Source organism: Tamandua tetradactyla, chromosome 1 (assembly GCF_023851605.1).
Source record: "Tamandua tetradactyla isolate mTamTet1 chromosome 1, mTamTet1.pri, whole genome shotgun sequence".
NCBI classification, from domain to species: Eukaryota; Metazoa; Chordata; class Mammalia; order Pilosa; family Myrmecophagidae; genus Tamandua; species Tamandua tetradactyla.
Genome location: NC_135327.1, coordinates 184,853,904 through 184,871,060, shown reverse-complemented (window position 1 = coordinate 184,871,060; position 17,157 = coordinate 184,853,904). Strand labels below are relative to the sequence as shown.

General features: G+C 43.4%; 1 protein-coding gene across 1 annotated transcript in view; it reads right to left on the bottom strand.

Annotated features, from left to right (window-relative positions):
* TMEM178B (transmembrane protein 178B) overlaps positions 1-17,157 on the bottom strand; it is a 388,508-nt gene that overhangs the window by 35,202 nt on the left and 336,149 nt on the right. Inside the window, exon 3 of the mRNA XM_077147874.1 lies at positions 12,428-12,565. Within this exon, the coding sequence (XP_077003989.1) occupies positions 12,428-12,565 (138 nt within the window). The remainder of the gene's footprint in view (positions 1-12,427; positions 12,566-17,157) is intronic.

Below are 17,157 nucleotides of genomic sequence, written 5' to 3'. Positions count from 1 at the left end.
ATGTCTTGGGGACTGTCCTGCCCAAGTAAATGTTTGATTGTTCATTACAGGAATTCTCAAAAGACCCATCAACTGTCCAACTGAAAGCATAAACAGTTTGTACCTTATGATTCTTTGAATTCTTTGTCTCAAAATCCTCACCTTCTTATTTCTACCAAGAATAATATAATTATTCTTAACCTAATCCTAATCAAGTTTCCACATTGAAATTACACCCTGTGATGGCTTGGAGTTATGAGCCCCAGGAAAACGTGCTCTTAATCTTAACCCATTTCTGTGGGTATGAACTCATTGTAAATAAGGCCTTTTGATGAGGTTACTTCAGTTAAAGGATAGCCCAACTGAATCAGGATGGGTCTTAATCCTATTACTGAAGCCCTTAAAGAGAAGGCCATTGAGGGAGAAGCAATGGGAAGAGCAAGAAATTGCAAGTGCATGGAACCTGGAGGAGATAGAAGACATCTCCACATGCATTTTACATAACAGAAAGCAAAGGACCAAGGATCACTAGCAGCTAGTCCTGCAATGCCATGGATTTTTGGGAGAAAGCATACCCTTGCTTATGCCACGATTTTGAACTTCTCTTAGCTTTAATACCATGAGCCAATAAATTTCCATTGTTTAAGCTAACTCTATATGGTATTTGTTTTAGCAGGTGGGAGACTAAAACACCCCCTTAAACTAAACTTCCAACTCTCACAAGATTCTGACCTTACCTTTCTCTCTCTGGGACACTGTCAAAGTTTTGCAAGGTGGTGCACTCCCTTATCACAGTAAGAAGTAAGACCAGCTTTGTCTTATTAACAGGCTGTGCCCGCAATTTTTGGGGAGTCAGTTTTGGTCATTCAATCATCAGAGGTGATTTTAGCAGGAGTTAGGGGGAAGGGGAGATCTAGAGATCTCTGTAAGCCCCTGCAGCAAAAGGCTGCAGTGTTCTGGGATCAGGCTGTTTGGACATGGGATAATGTTGGAAGCTGGGCCAGCTTCATGAGTGTGTGACTTGTGCAGCTTCACAGGGTCCTGAGCTTGGTTTAATGCTCTTTGTCACTGTCTTGAGATTTTTTATAATATTTGAACAAGGAGTCTCATATTTTCATTTTGTACTGGACCCACAAATTACGTAGCTGATCCTGGTTGGTGAGGAGGGGTGCTCCCACATGTGTAGCACTGTATGACACCTTTTAGCAGGCACATGACAGGACCTCAACCCCTTCCTGATTGCCCCAGACATAGAAACTGTGCCCCCACTTGTGGGAACTGGGCTAGGCAGATTGTGGAAGTTCAATCTCTAGGTACCCCAGAAGAGAGCTAGAGCCACTGAAAAAAGTGACATAATATCAAATGATAGCAAAGGGGAGAATGCCAGAACAATCTGGGAAATAGACAGGAGATGGGACAGAACATGGATTGATGTTCCCTTTCTCATATTAAGGGTAAGATCAAAACACCTTATAATGGATTCCAAGCCTATAATGGATTCCTAAAGGATCTGCGCACCTTTCTTGATTTCACCTCACACCAGTCTTTGCCTAGCTCACTCCACTCTTGTCATGATCGTCCTTTTGCTCAACATCTTCAGACCCGACAAGCTCAAACCCAGCCCTTCTCCCTTGCCATTGCTCTTCTCTTTACCAGGAATGATCCTGGCTTACTTCTTCCCTTCATTCAAGTCTCTGTTGAAATGTTACTACCTCTGAGACGTCTTTCTTCCCCGTCACCCCATCTACAATATCCTCCAGCACTCTCTATCTCCTTCCTGGATTTATTTTTCTCTGTAGTTCCCATCAACTGGTATCATACCATATATTTATGGTACCTGCGTTTTGTGTTTCCCAAACTAGAATATAAGTTTCAGGAGGATTTTATCCTATTCTCCACTATATTCCCAGTGCTGAAACAGTATCTGGCACATATTAGGCAGTCAGTATTTATTGAATATATGAATGAATGAATTGGGTGGTAATTAGCCAGAGAGACATTATCTGTTCAAGTGATTTAATTTTTTTAGCCCCATGGTATGCAGCGTGTTTGTGTGGTATTGGTAGTGATATTAGGGGACTTTTCAAAGCAGAATGCTACTGAGGGTGGCAATTTAAAAAAAGAAGTACCTCAGTAGCTAAAAAAAATCTCTAAATTTTATTAAGTGCTTACTGCATGCCAAGCATTGGTCTAAGTCCTTCACATAACTTAACTCTATTGTAATTCTCACCACTTGAGATGCTTGAGGTAGGTACTATTATTAGCCCTGGTTTACATATGAAAAAATTGAAGTAAGAGGTAAAAGGTGGTTAAGTAATTTTCCCAAAGTCCCCTGACTAGTGCCAGGCCCCTTGGGTCCTGTACTAGGTCTCCATGACAAACCATAATCTTCCTTTTAGCTGGATAATTCTACCTCCTAAGCAAGAACTTCAATCCCTTGTTAGGTGGCTGACAATGGTACACAGCTCACAGAAAAGTGTGGGCAGTGATGTCTAAGAGACAAGGGCTAGTACTACCCAAAGGAGCTCTCCTGGGCACCTTCACCAACCACTCTCCTTTCCATCTCCTTCCAGTGTCTGCTCTGTCTTAACATTTCTATCTGGGAATTGACTGACAAAGCATCTCTTTGCTCCAGGGAATATATAATGCTTTGGCTTTGTTAAATGTTTGGAAGGCAAGTTATAAGGCTTTCAAAATGGCCTTCAACTGACTGGATTTGAGTTTGGAGGGCCCGGTCTGCTTACTGTTCTCTCCTGAATTCTGCATCTATAATGGGGGTAGCTCCCATCAGTGGAAGGGGTGGAAGGCATGTAACTCCTTTGGGTTCTGTGGTAGTTTGGAGCTGTTTTATACCCCAGAAAAGGCCATGTTCTTTAATCCATTCCTGTCAGTTCAGATCTAGGGTTAGGGACCTTTTGATTAGGTTATTTCAATTAAAATGTGACCAATTTCATTCAAGATGGGCTTTAATCCTCATACTGGAACCCTTTATAAGAAGATAAAACACATACAGACCCTAAGAGATGAAACTAAGAGAACTCATGAGCAAATCCCCAGAGAAGCTAAGAGAGGACCCACAGAAAATAGAGAGGAAGCCACTGAAGCCAGAAGCTGAAAGCAATAAAACCCAGGAGAGAAGAACCAGCAGACACCACCCATGTGCCTTCCATGTGACAGAGGCGTCCCAGATGCCAGAAGCCTGTCTTCAGAGTCCAGGTACCATCTTTAGGGTTGATGTCTAAGAACTGTAAATTGTAAGTTAATAAATTCCCATTGTAAAAGCTAACCCATTTCTAGTATGTTTTATTCGAGCAGCTTTAGAAACTGAAACAGGGTCCATTTCACTTGAAGATGAAAATGAAGCCCTCCTACCGCCTATGGTTTCTGAAATAGTTGATCTTAGCCTTGCGTTCTACATTAGGTAAGGCTGGATGCTCTTTCCCAACCCTGATTATGTGTCTCCTCTCCCAAATGTTTTTACTGACATGATTTATCACTCTAGGATTTATTTTGAATATGACTATCAAATGCTAATAAATATTTAAATATGCATTTTCCAAGAGGCAAGACAAATATTTCAGGGTATAAAGTAGTTCGTGAATCTCTGCTTAGGATTTTGAAATAAAGGTTGTAAGACAAAAAGTCAGGAGAAAGCTGTGATGTTCTAGCAAAATCTCACATGAAATGATAAAAGCAGTTTTGCAGTGTAAGTAGATGGGTTTTATGCCGGGGTTGCTAGAGATTGGCCATGATGGGTTACTGAGACTCCTTCTCTGCCTATCCAAATGGACTTCACTTAGAGTGTTCATGTAATAGTACTAGCTACCATATAGCAAGTGTTTTTTTTATAAGCTTTGCATTATGGGAAGTCATTGGCTTATTGAATTTATTCTTCCTCCCTAGAATGTTGAATTTACATGGCCTTTTGCTCCAGGTCTCCCCTCTCTTACCCATGAATCATGAAGTCATTACCTGGAGTCATGAAGCTGGAGCCATAGTACATACAGAACACACAATTGTAGCCATATTTCTAAGATGTGCTGGAACGAGGAATGGCAGTGGGGACAGAATAGAAGGGGAAGGCTAATGGGGAAATCTGGATGCTGTCTGACTTTATAGGACTACCTAAAATCATTTTACTGCCTAATAGAAACAGGCCTGCAGGCAAGTCATCCATTGCCTTGGACTTTTCATTTCAGACTTGTAGGTTTTCAGTAAATTGCTAGGCCTTTATCAAGGGCTCTGTCTATCAGAATAGAGGATGTTATACTGAATATCTGGGTGTTTCACCTTATAGCTGCACTGCTCTCTGGTGAACCTGGTGGAGGACTGGGATAGGTGGCAGACATTTAGGTCTTTTTGGTTTTCAAATCATTGCAATCATTCAAACTTAATAGGTTGAGCTTCTTTAGGGCATTCATTCTCGTTGTTTCCCCGGACTGACGGGGAAGGTTAGAGAGGTCACGCTGATCATAGGTGGTAGGAAAAGGAGCTTTAATGATTTCTCATTCCCATTACCACCCATGCCCTCGGGTCTGGCTAACGTCTCCTCCATACGCCCTTTGTGGTTCGAGAAGGGGTATAACGGTAAGGGGGAAGTACAGGGAGGAGCATAAAATGGAATGGAGAAAGATTCTACATCATTCTCATCTGTTTGGAAGTGCAAACCCAGAGGTTTGCCAGTGTGGGGAGACGTGTGGATAGCACAGGCAATCTTCCCCCTGGGGGCGCTAAAAGCAAAGGCAGCAGTGTGGCCTCTGAGACTCCAGGCTGATATCAGGAGCCAGGCTTTGCCAACAGTTCTGACACTTATTAGCTGGGTGATTATTATGGACTGAATTGTGTCCCCTAAAAAGATATGTTGAAGTCTAATTCTCAGTACCTCAGAATGTGACCTTATTTGGATATAGAGTTGTTAGAGATGGAATTAGGCAAGTGAAAGTGAGGTCATACTGGAGTAAGGTGGCCCCTTAACCCAATAGGACTGGTATCCTTATAAGAAGGGGAAATTTGAAGAGAGAGAGAGAGAGAGGGGAGAACACCATGTGATGACTGAGGCAGAGAATGCCAGGTATTGCTAGCAAGACACTGCCAGAATCAAAGAGAAAGGCATGGAACAGATTTTTCCCTATAGAAGTCAGAGGAAAATGGTTCTGCTGATATCTTGATTTTGGACTTCTAGCCTCTAGAGCTGTGAAAAAATAAATTTCTATTGTTCTAAGCCACCCAGCTTGTACTGATTCATTGAGCAGCCCTGGGAAATGAAGACAGCGACCAAGGACAGCTGATGTAACTACTCTTCTCTAGAATTACAAGGAGGGCAAATTGGGTGATATCTAAGGTCCATTCCATATTGTACAAATTCAAAGTTAAAGACAGAAAGTTCTTCACAAATTCACATACAATTCACATTCTATTTCCAAAAGGAATTTGGAACACTTTATAACACAAGTACATAGACACTAGAATGGCTCAAATAAAGATAAAGAGAGGGGATAGATCCCAATGAATGGAAGATAATTAGACCTGGAACAGAGCTTATGATCAGGCACTTGAAGAATTGCTGCTCTATTGAGACAGAAACAAAATACTTTCTCTCTGTTGCACATAATTCACTCTTCCAATGCATCTGGTCAGCAAATATTTATTGAGCATACAGACACTGTTTCTGACACTGGGGAAGCCTTGGTGGACAAGCCAGAGAAGGTTCTGGTGCTCATAGAGCTGACAACTAAGTGCACGGTGAAAGACAATCAACAAAGACACAATGTCTGTGCTGACTTGAAAGGATATATGGACACTAGAAAAACCATGTTTTAATCAAAATCCCACTTCATAAAGGTAGAATAATCCCTATTCAATACTGTATGTTTGAAACTGTAATCAGATCATCTTCCTGGAGATGTGATTTAATCAAGAGTGGTTGTTAAACTGGATTAGATGACGACATGTCTCCACCCATTTGGGTGGGTCTTGAGAAGTTTCTAGAGTCCTATAAAAGAGGAAACATTTTGGAGAATGAGAGCAATTCAGAGAGAGCCAGAGAAGAACAACATAGCCACGATAGCCCACAAGCCAGCAACCTTTGGAGATGAAGAAGGAAAACACCTCCCGGGGAGTTCATGAAACAGGAAGCCAGGAGAGAGGGTAGCAAATGATGCCTTGCTCGCCATATGCCCTTCCAGCAGAGAGGAAACCATGACTGTGTTCACCATGTGCCTTCTCGGATGAGAGAGAGACCCTGAACTTCATTGGCCTTCTTGAACCAAGGTATCTTTCCCTGGATACCTTTGATTGGACATTTCTATAGATTTGTTGTAACTGGAACATTATCTCGGCTTTAGAACTGTAAACTTGCAACTTATTAAACTCCCCTCTTTAAAAGCCATTCCATTTCTGGTATATTGCATTCCAGCAGCTAGCAAACTATAACAATGTCAAAAACATTTCAGACACCTAGCACCCACATCTTGATTTTTAATATCATTGCTCCCTAGAAAAATGGTTGGCTCTAGATCTGGGACAAAGAATATATAGGATGAGACTGGAGCATCTTGTAGTGCCAGAAAGTAATAAAGTGCTCAAAAATCAAACAAGTCAAAAACACATTGATGGGGGTATGTCCAAGGGACATAGGAACCATCTAAAAGAGCTCCCAATGGCCAAAGCTGGAACAATTTGAGCAAAAAAATAAAGCAGTCCTTGACTATAACCCAATGTCTAAAATAAATATACATGCATACATACTGACATGAATAATGATTAAAAATTAATAAATGAGGGAGAAGAGGTAAATGTCCGACACAGAAGAATTGCAAATAGTTTATGTAGATACTCTGCCCTAAAGGAGAGGGACCATAATTCTTCACTACTTAAATGTGAGCTGAACACATGACTTTCCTTCCAAAGAGTACGTTATGCAAAGAGGCATGGGCATGGAGAATAACTTTACAGTGGAGAAACACGATGAACTACTTTAGCCAGGTAATCAAGGCCAAAATCAACAGTCATATATCATATTGATAGTATATACCCTTTGACAAAAAGGGCATTTGGTAAAACTAAGGAAATCTGAATTAACTATAGACTCTAATTCATAATAATAACATATCAATATTGGTTCATTAATTATAATGAATATATCATACTAATATAAGATGTCAATAAAAGGATAAAATATGCAAGGTAGAGGAAGAGAGGAGGGAATATTGGAACTCTCTGTATTATCTTTTCCATTTTTCTGTAAATCTAAAACTGTTCTAAAAAATAAAGCATATTAAAAACTGGGGGAGTGTTCTAAAAGTCATAGATGAAGATTCAGAGGCTCTTTCCCTCATGCTGTTCTTGAAGAAACAAGCTTCCATGTGTTTTGCAGCTACAAGTAAATGCATTCTGCCAACAACACGTGATCTTGGAAGAGGACCTCAAGCCTCAGATGATACCCCACCCCAGTGGGGTGTGATCGCAAGTTTTGGGACACCCAAAGCAGAAAACTCCACTAGGCCATACCTGGAATCCTGACCCATGGACCTGTGAGATAAAAAATTCATTGTTTTAAGCTAAAAAATCAAACAAAACATTTCAGAAAGTGGTGAGTGTACTGTAGAAAATTAAAACTAATTAAAATGTAGAGAATACGTAAGTGGTTCCATTAAATTGGGTGGTTGGGGAGGCCTTCTCTGAGAGGGTGACTTAAAGGTTGGAACCTGAATCACAGGAAGGAGTCAACCTTGAGGGGTTAAGGGAGGAAAGCACTGCAGGCAAAGGGTTCAGGCAGCTCCAAGGCCTGGAGGTAAAACTAAGTGCGCTCCAAGACAGAAAGGAAGCCAATGTGGTTGGAGTGACGTGAGTGAGGGAGAAATGATGGGAAAGAAGCAATAGGAGCCAGATTGCATAGGACCACTAAACCCAGGTAAGCAATTTGGTTTAGTTTTAAGTTCAGATAGAAGCCACTGGACATTGTGAAGGGCTGATTTCAGGGTGGCCAGAGTAGAGGTACTTGGTGCAGGCAAGAAGCTATACAGCACTGACCTAGACAAAAACCAAAGAGTCTTAGGCTCAAGTGGTGCATTGATGATGGAGCCTTCTGGCAAGTGTAAAAGGCTATGTGAGAGGGATGCTTATGGGGTTGGGGAATGGATCGGGTATTTATATTCATCTCATGGATCTGTGTCCATGCTGGCTCACAGGTAACCCAGCTAGTGAATCACAAGTAATTATAGCAGTCACCTGCTCCTTCACCATGCTGACTTCCCCTGTGTCATCCTGTTCCGTGTGCTTTTGAACATCACTTGCTGATTCATCAAGACACTTGTCTTGGCAGTTGGTGGCACCCAAATGGTGTTCTGCCAATCTGGGCTAGATTCCCTTGGAGGCTCTTCCAAGGGAGAAACTAGATCTCACCCACCACCCTCAGCCTCCTGGCTCAACAAAGCTGCCCTACTTAATTAATTGTCACCTCTGGCTTGAGTGTGAATGAAACTATTTGTTGCTAGTTATTTCACAGGGTGGAGATGCTCTTTTGTTAACCAGGGGTATAGTTAAATCTAGAACACAGAAGTGCCCAGTGCAAGCCATTTTCCTTCATATTGGAACAGAAAAGAGGCTGTGTATAAAATTCTTCTATTTCTATCTCAGCACTGGCAGTTTCACCCAAAGTCAACTGCAATTCCATCTTTAGACTCTTAATTCCAAATTCACCTTTCTCCTTCTTGCCTTCTTTTTTGTACCTGACTACTACACCCATGCCTGGGCAGCTCTGAGAACTGCTGCTGCTGGTCCCTACAGTTGCTCTCAAGCTGGACCAATCTAACCTCAACTGCACCTGCCTAACACCCCAACTTGGGTGAAGAAGCAATAGCAGCCAGATTGCATAGGACCACTAAACCCAGGTAAGCAATTTGGTTTAGTTTTAAGTTCAGATAGATAAAGTCTTCAGGGCCTTTTTGTCCCACTTTGCCATAAATATCATTAGTCAACTGATTGACTCTTTTGCTGTGTCCATGAGGTGGCTGTCACAGGTGGCCAGCTCTTTGTGTTCCTGAAAAGGGCAGGAACTAGTCAGGTTCTGGAAGGGGTTGGTGCTGGAATGCCCCTTTTTGACACATGGGGTTCCTACAGGTCAAGGCATAAACACTGGCTTGCTGGCAAACCAGCACCAGAATATTATGGGTTCTAGAAGAAAGTGTGGCCAAGTGACACTTTGATACTGGATGTCTAGCCTTCAAACCCTGAGCCAATAAATTCCTATTATTTAACCAACCATTTATGGTGTCTATCATATAAGCCTTGGGAAGCTAAGACACCACTTGAAAAATAGACTGCATGTACTAGGAGAGCAGTTTTACTTGGATCCCTCAGTAATCAGGACTTAGGTGGGCCTTTGCAATAATAATTGAGGCCCCGTTATTGCACTGCCCTAATCTCTGTCTGCATTAAGCTTTGAGAAACAGTCATGAGAGACCAAAGGGAAAAAAGAAAACAAATCATGAGAGGTCTTCGCCAACCAATGTATTCTTGGACCATAAAATATTAGTGCCAGAGAGAACTTCAAAGTTCACTTATTCTAGTTCTCGACCCTTGCTGCACATTAGCATTACCCCCAGAAGTGCTCCTTGAATTGGTCTGGGGTAAGGTCTCAGCAACAGAATTTTAAGATTCTCCAGATGATTCTAATGTACAGCAAGTTTGAGAACCACTATCCAGGCCAAGGGTAGGAAATGCTCTTGCTTGTTTGTCCTGTAGGGAAGGGCCCTGGATTCCCTATCAAACCTAAGGGCACTCAGACTGTTCTTCCTCTCAGAGCCCTAGGCTTCTGGGTGGTGCCTCAGCAGTCAGGGGGGCAGGGCTCGAGGTACCTACCTCCCCTTCAGTATATCCAAGATGGCCTTCATTATCTATCCCCATACTCCTCCTGGGAAAGTTCCCACCCAAGGTTTCAGGTTAGTGGAAAGTGTCCCAATGAACCCAAATCCCCAGCACAGCTGTTGGCCCAGCAGCTGTCAATTAATTTTAGGTGACCCATTTATTGTCTGACCAGTGTTGTGTAGCCTGGCCACCAGAGGAAGCTATCAATGAGTTGCAAACTCTTGGAGAACTAACACCTGGGCAGGATAAGCACTTTGAGTTGGGCCTGGAGAGAAAGGAGAAAGAACACATGCTGGGAGACACAAAAGCCAGGAAAGAGGAGTAGATGAAAGAATGTTAGTTCCCAGAGCCCTCTGAATTCCTACTCTGCCCCGGGCCTATTTGCTCAGCTATTCTGGGATTCCTGGGAGACCTCTCCATTGCTTTACAAAAGCCCTGCTTTACTGCATCAGGTCTTGGTATATTCAAAAGAGTCTTAGATACTCCAGTCACTACAAACAGAACCACTCCACTTTTATCTCTTTACATTAGGGAGTCCATATAAGATTTTGATTGGAAGGGAATAAATCAAGGATTCTGCTATTGCTTAACCACAATATGGAAATCATTAGCCTAGGGTGAATTCCTTGTTTCACTGAAAAGGACACTGAGGCATAGAGAAGGTAAGTTTGTTTGGTTTTTTTTGCCCCTGCCTTTACTCCAGAAGGAAGAGTGTAGGACTGCTAGAAATAGCCACCACTTCTCCCTACTGCCCCAGCCTCTGCCATAGCCACAAGTGTGGGACACACCCCACCCCACCCCACCCCACCTCCAAAAGGGCATTTCCCAGTATGGGTCATTTGACTATCTGAGGACAGACAGTTTGGTAGGCATGGGTGATATCTCCTTGGAAAGCCCCCACTTGTCCTTGAAACAGAACGGGGTGCTTCAAGGGATAAAACCTGCAATCCTCTCCTCTTCCCCTAACCCATAGCTCAAAATGCGCCAGAAATCTCTCTATATACCTAGGACAGGCCTCTCCTTTCCCCAGATTGACCCAAAGATAGAGTCAGCACCGTCTACTTCTCCATCTCCCACCTTCACACAGAAACCCAGAGCCAAGCAGCTCACACAAGGGAAATGAGTTGGACAGACATACATGGTGTTTATGGTCTAGCTCACATTTGTTTTTACTTTTCCATAAATATTTCTAATTCCCCCTGTTCCCCCTCTAACTTGTTCCATACAATTCATTAATCTGCTTTTCTCTGAGGATTAAACTGTGATGGATATAGTCCAATGATGAACTTCAGTTTGGGATTGAAATTCAAACCTGGAGACCAAAAAACACATTTTATCATTTAAGAGAAGAAAGAAGCACATGTAGATTATGGATTAACTTTTACTTCGTGTGCCGGCTTGAATCTATTGTGTATCCCCAGGAAAGCCATGTCCTTTAATCCTCATTCAATTATTGCTGGGTGGGAGCTTTTTGATTGTTTCCAGGGAGATATGACCCACCCAATTGTGGGTGGTAACTTTTGATTAGATAGTTTCCATGGAGATGTATCTCCACCCATTCAAGGTGGGGTTGTTTACTGGAGCCCTTTAAGAGGGAACCATTTTGGAAAAAGCTTTAGAGCCAGGAGAGCCACCAGAACCGACAGAGCCCCCAGAAATCCGCTGAAGCAAAAGCTAGCAGATCTCTTTATGTGCCTTTCCAGCTGAGAGACAAACCCTGAACGTCATCAGCCTTCTTCAACCAAGGTATCTTTCCGTGGATACCTTAGATTGGACATTTTTATAGCCTTGCTTTAATTTGGACATTTTCATGGCCTTAGAACTTATGAACGAGCAGCTTAATAAATTCTTCTTTTTAAAAGCCGCTCCATTTCTGGTGTATCACATTCCAGGAGCTAGTAAACTAGAACACTTTCCATGGACTGAAACCTGTTCTCTGACAGCTACACAGTTCACCTTATATACAACCACTTTTAAGGACACTGGAATTGGTGTCTGGAATATGGTCTGTGGCCATGACCATTATGGAGCGTAAGGGAGAACAATATAAGAAAAAGTATAGTCTTGTCCCAACACCCTTGGAATGCCTTATTTGAAAGTTGGGAATGGCATTAGGATCCATAAATCAAGGGTGAAGATGAGCTTTTGAAGGGAAAACTTCCCGGACAGTGATTCTGTCCTACTTCCAACACCAAAGGATAGGGCCTGTGTGGCTAAAATGCTAGAGTACTTCCTGTGCTCATGCTTTCTCAGGGTCTAATATTTTGATCAATGATATCACCACATAGTATCATAGCCACTTCACTGAGTGTCTCCCTTCCATACCAGGAAGTCAGATTCCCCAAGGGTAAGGACCATATCTTATGTTCCTTTGTATCCCCAACAGCTGGTACATCGATGAGTAGCTATGAGGAACCCCCCAAATGTTGATGAATAACTGAATGAATGAATGAAAGAGAAGAACCCCACTCAAGCCATGGTTATCATCTTCTAGGTCCTTTCAACATCCTCCCAGAATTCCAGTAACCAAGTACATTATTCCCCCACAGAGGGGAGAGCCCCCCCAAGCCTGCAGCCTTACCTCCCATGAGGAAGAGAAGCCCTGCCACATACTGCATAAGGCCTCGGTCCCAGCAGCAGCCCAGTACCCCGATGATCCAGCCGAAGAGGATGATGGCCACCGCCATGCCCATGAAGCCAGCCGTCATTCTGCGCAGGTCTGTAGGGAAGCAGGTAGGCAATGGTTAGCATAAGATCCTGGAATTCAGGGTCAGAGTATAGCCCAGCCCAGCCCAGCCTAGGGCTGGAGTGGGTCAGAGGGTACTGCAGGATCAACAGGTGCACACAACCAAGTTTCTGCATCCCTGTGTACAAAAACATGTCTGGACTGCTTGGATCACAAACACAGGAAGAAAAAATAATTATGGTTGTCATTTATTAGACACTGCTCTTGTGCCAGGTAGTGTGCCAGCACTAAGTTCTTCCAATGCATATATCATAACGTTTCAAGACAGGAACCATAGTGGTTTGGAGCTATGTACCCCAGGAAAACATATTTTTAGGCTTGGTCTATCCCTGTGAGTGTAAACCCACTGTAAGTAGGGCTTTTGATGTGGTTACTTCAGTTAAGGTGTGACCCAACTCAATCAGGATGGGTCTTAATCCTGTTATGGGAGGCCTTTATAAGGAGAATGAAATTCAGACAGATAGAGGAGAAAGTCACAGAGGGAGCAACCAGAAACTGAAAGTTAATGGAACCAGAAAAAAAGGGAGACATGAGAAGAGGTTGCCATGAGCACTGCCATGTGATAGAGGAGCCAAGGACCAAGGATCACCAGAAGCCAGACCCAGAATGCCAGTCTTTGGGAAGAAAGAATTGCCTTGATAACACCTTGACTTAGACCTCTCCTAGCCTCAGAACTGTGAGCCAAAAATTCCCATTAAAGCCAAGCCATGCATGGTATTTGCTTCAGCAATGAGGAAACTAAAAGAGGTACTGTCCATTTCTATTTGAAACATGAAGTTCACAGACACTTGCTGAAAGCCATACAAGCTAAAAGAGGTAGAATAGTGATTGAAATTCAGATTCATATGAATCCTGGGTCCTAACCACAGCTTCATTCCACTTCTTAGAGAAACGACTGAGAGTCCTGGGCAGGGGCTTGTCTGGCTGCACCTGCCAACAACTCCCTCTTCTCCTTCCCTCCAGGGTCATGCTGGGCTCTCCAGGAGGTCTAGCTGGAGGTCACTTCCAAGCTGGTACCCAGGAGCTTCTATCTCCAGGCATGTAGGGTTGAAGGTGGAGAACCACATTCTTGCTCTCAGATTGAACGCTATTCCCTGGCACTCTTTTTCAGGTCTGCCTCAACCCTTCTACCCCCTTACACACATCACTGACCCCTCATCAGACAGAGCCTGGCTGGCTGTGGGCAGAGGGAAAAGGACAGTTGTATGGAAAGCAGTATTTTTAGCAGAAGGGAGAGGGCAGAGTTGCTGTCACGTCTTAGTCAGCCACATGCAGCATCTTGCTTGGATTCCTCCTGTCTCCCTCACCTGCCCTTCTGCACCCAGAAGCAGTCAGGGCTGTATCTATGGGCATCCGTCCCCTACACCAGCCACTTTCACCTTCCTGGCATACTTTTGTCTTCCCACATTCCTTTTTTAGAAGTGATTCTTCTTACTTCTCTCTGTAACATGTCACCTCCTTGTCATGCTATCAACTACTTCCACCTTATCCCCAAACCTACCTGCAGCCCCCTACCCACCTCTGTCATCTGGGACGAGTTCATCCCTTACTCTTAGCCTATGCACTATCCCCAAGTCTATAAAAGCATGTAACCTAACGAGAGCAAAGCCTGTTTGCCTGGGCCTCTGTCCAAGGGCTCAGGCTCCCCAGTGGGAATGATGGGCAGAGGAAATAAGAGGAGCCCATGGGCATTCCTTCCCCAAGGAAGTGGGAAGGTGTAACAAACCCCATCAATACCCCCAGGCAAGCATGCTGACTGCTGCCCAGACCATCTATTCTCACCCCTGAGAAACAAATGCCTGCCGGGTTTAGGTGGAGAACATACCTCATGAGGGTATCCCCTCGCCCCTCTGTTCCTCTCTCTCACCCTGGTCATCCCCATTTGGGAGGCATTGCAAAGGAAATAAAAGGATCCTCAGCATGACTTGGCTTGAAACTGCTTAGTCCTCACCCCTCAGGAGACAGATCTGACCCATCTGAATTTTCCTGACATTGATGACCAGTATTGGCAGCCCAGGCCCTAGGCCCAGGGAGGAAACTGTGTTGGGAAAGGGGAGGGACAGAGCAAAGGAAGGGAACTACAGCCCATTCCTTTCAGTGCAGAGAGATCAGGTGTATTGTCTACCTGAAGAGGAAGCAGGACAGGGCCCACTGGGCCCAGATGCAGAGATCTACTGGGAGCCACAGAGAAATCTCCTATCCTTTCCAGTTCTTCTTAGTCTTCCCCCAGGTGACCCAGGAATGCCTGACCCAGCCAGGTAGAAGTAATAAATGACTCATAGTCATTTATATGAACTGCCAAGGATGCCCAATTATCATGCAGTACTAATTGCTCATATCATAAAATATGTCAGATGAAACTTTGTTGAAAGTATCATTTGGTTACCATTTGTATTCAACTACCTATGGTTGTCCTCTCTTTTCCATTGCCCCAAAATCTTTCTCCACTGCTAAGAGCCCTCTTTTTCTGTTCACCACCACAACACAGAACGTTGAGTGAGTTGGATTTGAGCTGCCTCCTTAGTGGAGAAAAATCCCTACCAGACATGTAATCCATTTGGATTAATTCCTGGAACCAGAATACTCTTTGGTACCAGTACTTCTACTGTCTCTGTAGTCAAAGGCAAGGAGGTGGTGGGAAGGGGAAATGAAAAGCTAGAATACTTTTGGTGTAAAGGAGGTTTTCCCCAGCAGGAGGTATAAAAGGTCAGGAGATTCCCCTTCTAAGCCCATGTGAAACCACTGATTCCTTTTTCAGTGGGTGGAAGGTTTCTAGAGGAAATCTTGCCCCTTTGGCAGCACTAGAAATTGACAAGTCTGCTGGGCACCACTTTGCTCACTAAGGGCCCTTTTCCTGGGTCCCACTCCCTGCCTCCCAAGACCCTCCCTTAACACACCCATGCACCCTCCCTTCTGGCGCTCTGCAGACCCATGGGAACAAAGGTATTCTGCCTGGGGGGTTATAAGGATAATGTGTTACACAAGGTGTGTTCACTTTGGCTGGGATGGAAATATAGGCTGGGCAGGAAAACAAAAGGAAAATGCAAATCAGAAAAAAAAGGGAAGGTTATAGTTATGAGAGGAAGAGAACAAAACATTTTACTTAGAAGAAAACAAAGGAAATGGCAGAAAGGCAAAGAAATAGAGAGAATAACTCCTCTTCCACAAGTTCTGAAACACACAATAGAGTCATCTCGTCCAGGTCAGGGAGTAGGGGTGGTAGAGGTATACTTGGCTGTCTTCCAAAGAGTTCTGTCAACAAAAGCTGAGGGTCTCATTCAACTTGCTCATCTGGAAAGAGGGATGAAAACCAGAGATCATGCTTGGTTATTCTCACTGACCTATTAGGATTTTCACTATCACCCTGTGAGCTTGATTTTGCCAAAGCTGTGCATGGAAGACCGGTTATTTTGTCCTTAGACCTATATTGTTAAGCCAGGGCAACAACAATTTATAAGGTAGGTAGACCAAGAAATATTCCTGTTTTACAGATAAGCAAAGTAAGGTCCAAAGAAGTTAAATAATGTATTGGCAAGCAGCAGTCTCAAATACAGAAAACTAAAAGAAGAGTGAGTTAAGTTATTGACTTGTGTGAGAAAACAAAATTAATAATGTAATTAAAGACCTACTGGGTTATAATAGCAGATTGGACAAATGTATCCAGCATTTCTTCCTCCTAAGTCAGGCCAAAACTATAATTAAGACTTTTTTTTTTCTTTAAAGACAAAAATCCACAAGGATGAAGAAAAATAGGAAAGGGAACAACAAAACAAAAGCTGCAAAGTGTAATTGACTTAGCAGAACTAAAGGGCCAAATCTAAAGCTAGTTGCGAGAAAGCTAAAAACCAACCTGCAGATTCCCCTGCAAATTCCTCCTGAACTGACACCAACCAGTCACTTTGGATCAGGTAGTTAAGAAGGGGGGCATCACCTAAAATAAGGAGGATTTGGTGAAGGTTGTTTGATAGGGAACTAGATCCCTAGATCCTTTCACCCACTCCACACCACTGGATGAATGTCTCCCCCTCACCCCTACTCCCTTGAGTGTTTTATCTCTGGGAGGGGAAGTTATAAGCTCAGTGAGGGTCAGGGTATTGCACTGAAGTTCAGTAAATACTATTGTGTTGGGTTGATAGTGACCCCTAATAAGATACGACCAAGTCCTGACTCCAGTATCTGTAAATGTGACTTTATATGGAAGTAGGGTCTTTGCAGATATAATTAAGTTAAGGATCTCAAGATAAGATCATCCTGGGTTTATGGTGTCCTTATAAGAGAAAGGAGAGAGAGAGACACAGGGAGAAAGCCATGTGAAGCTGGTGGTAGAGTTGGAATGATGCATCTTCAGCCTAAGGAGTATCAAGGATTGTCAGAGCCACCACAAGTTCAGAGAGAGGCATGGAATAGATTTTTCCCTCAGAGCCTCCAGAAGGAACCAACCCTGCTGACCTTGGGTTTCCAGAAACCAAGAAAAACTAAATTTCTGTTGTTTTCAACCACCAAATATGTGGCAATTTTGGTGGCAGTCCTAGGAAACTCATGCAGCCTGGCTAGGGAGGCTAAGT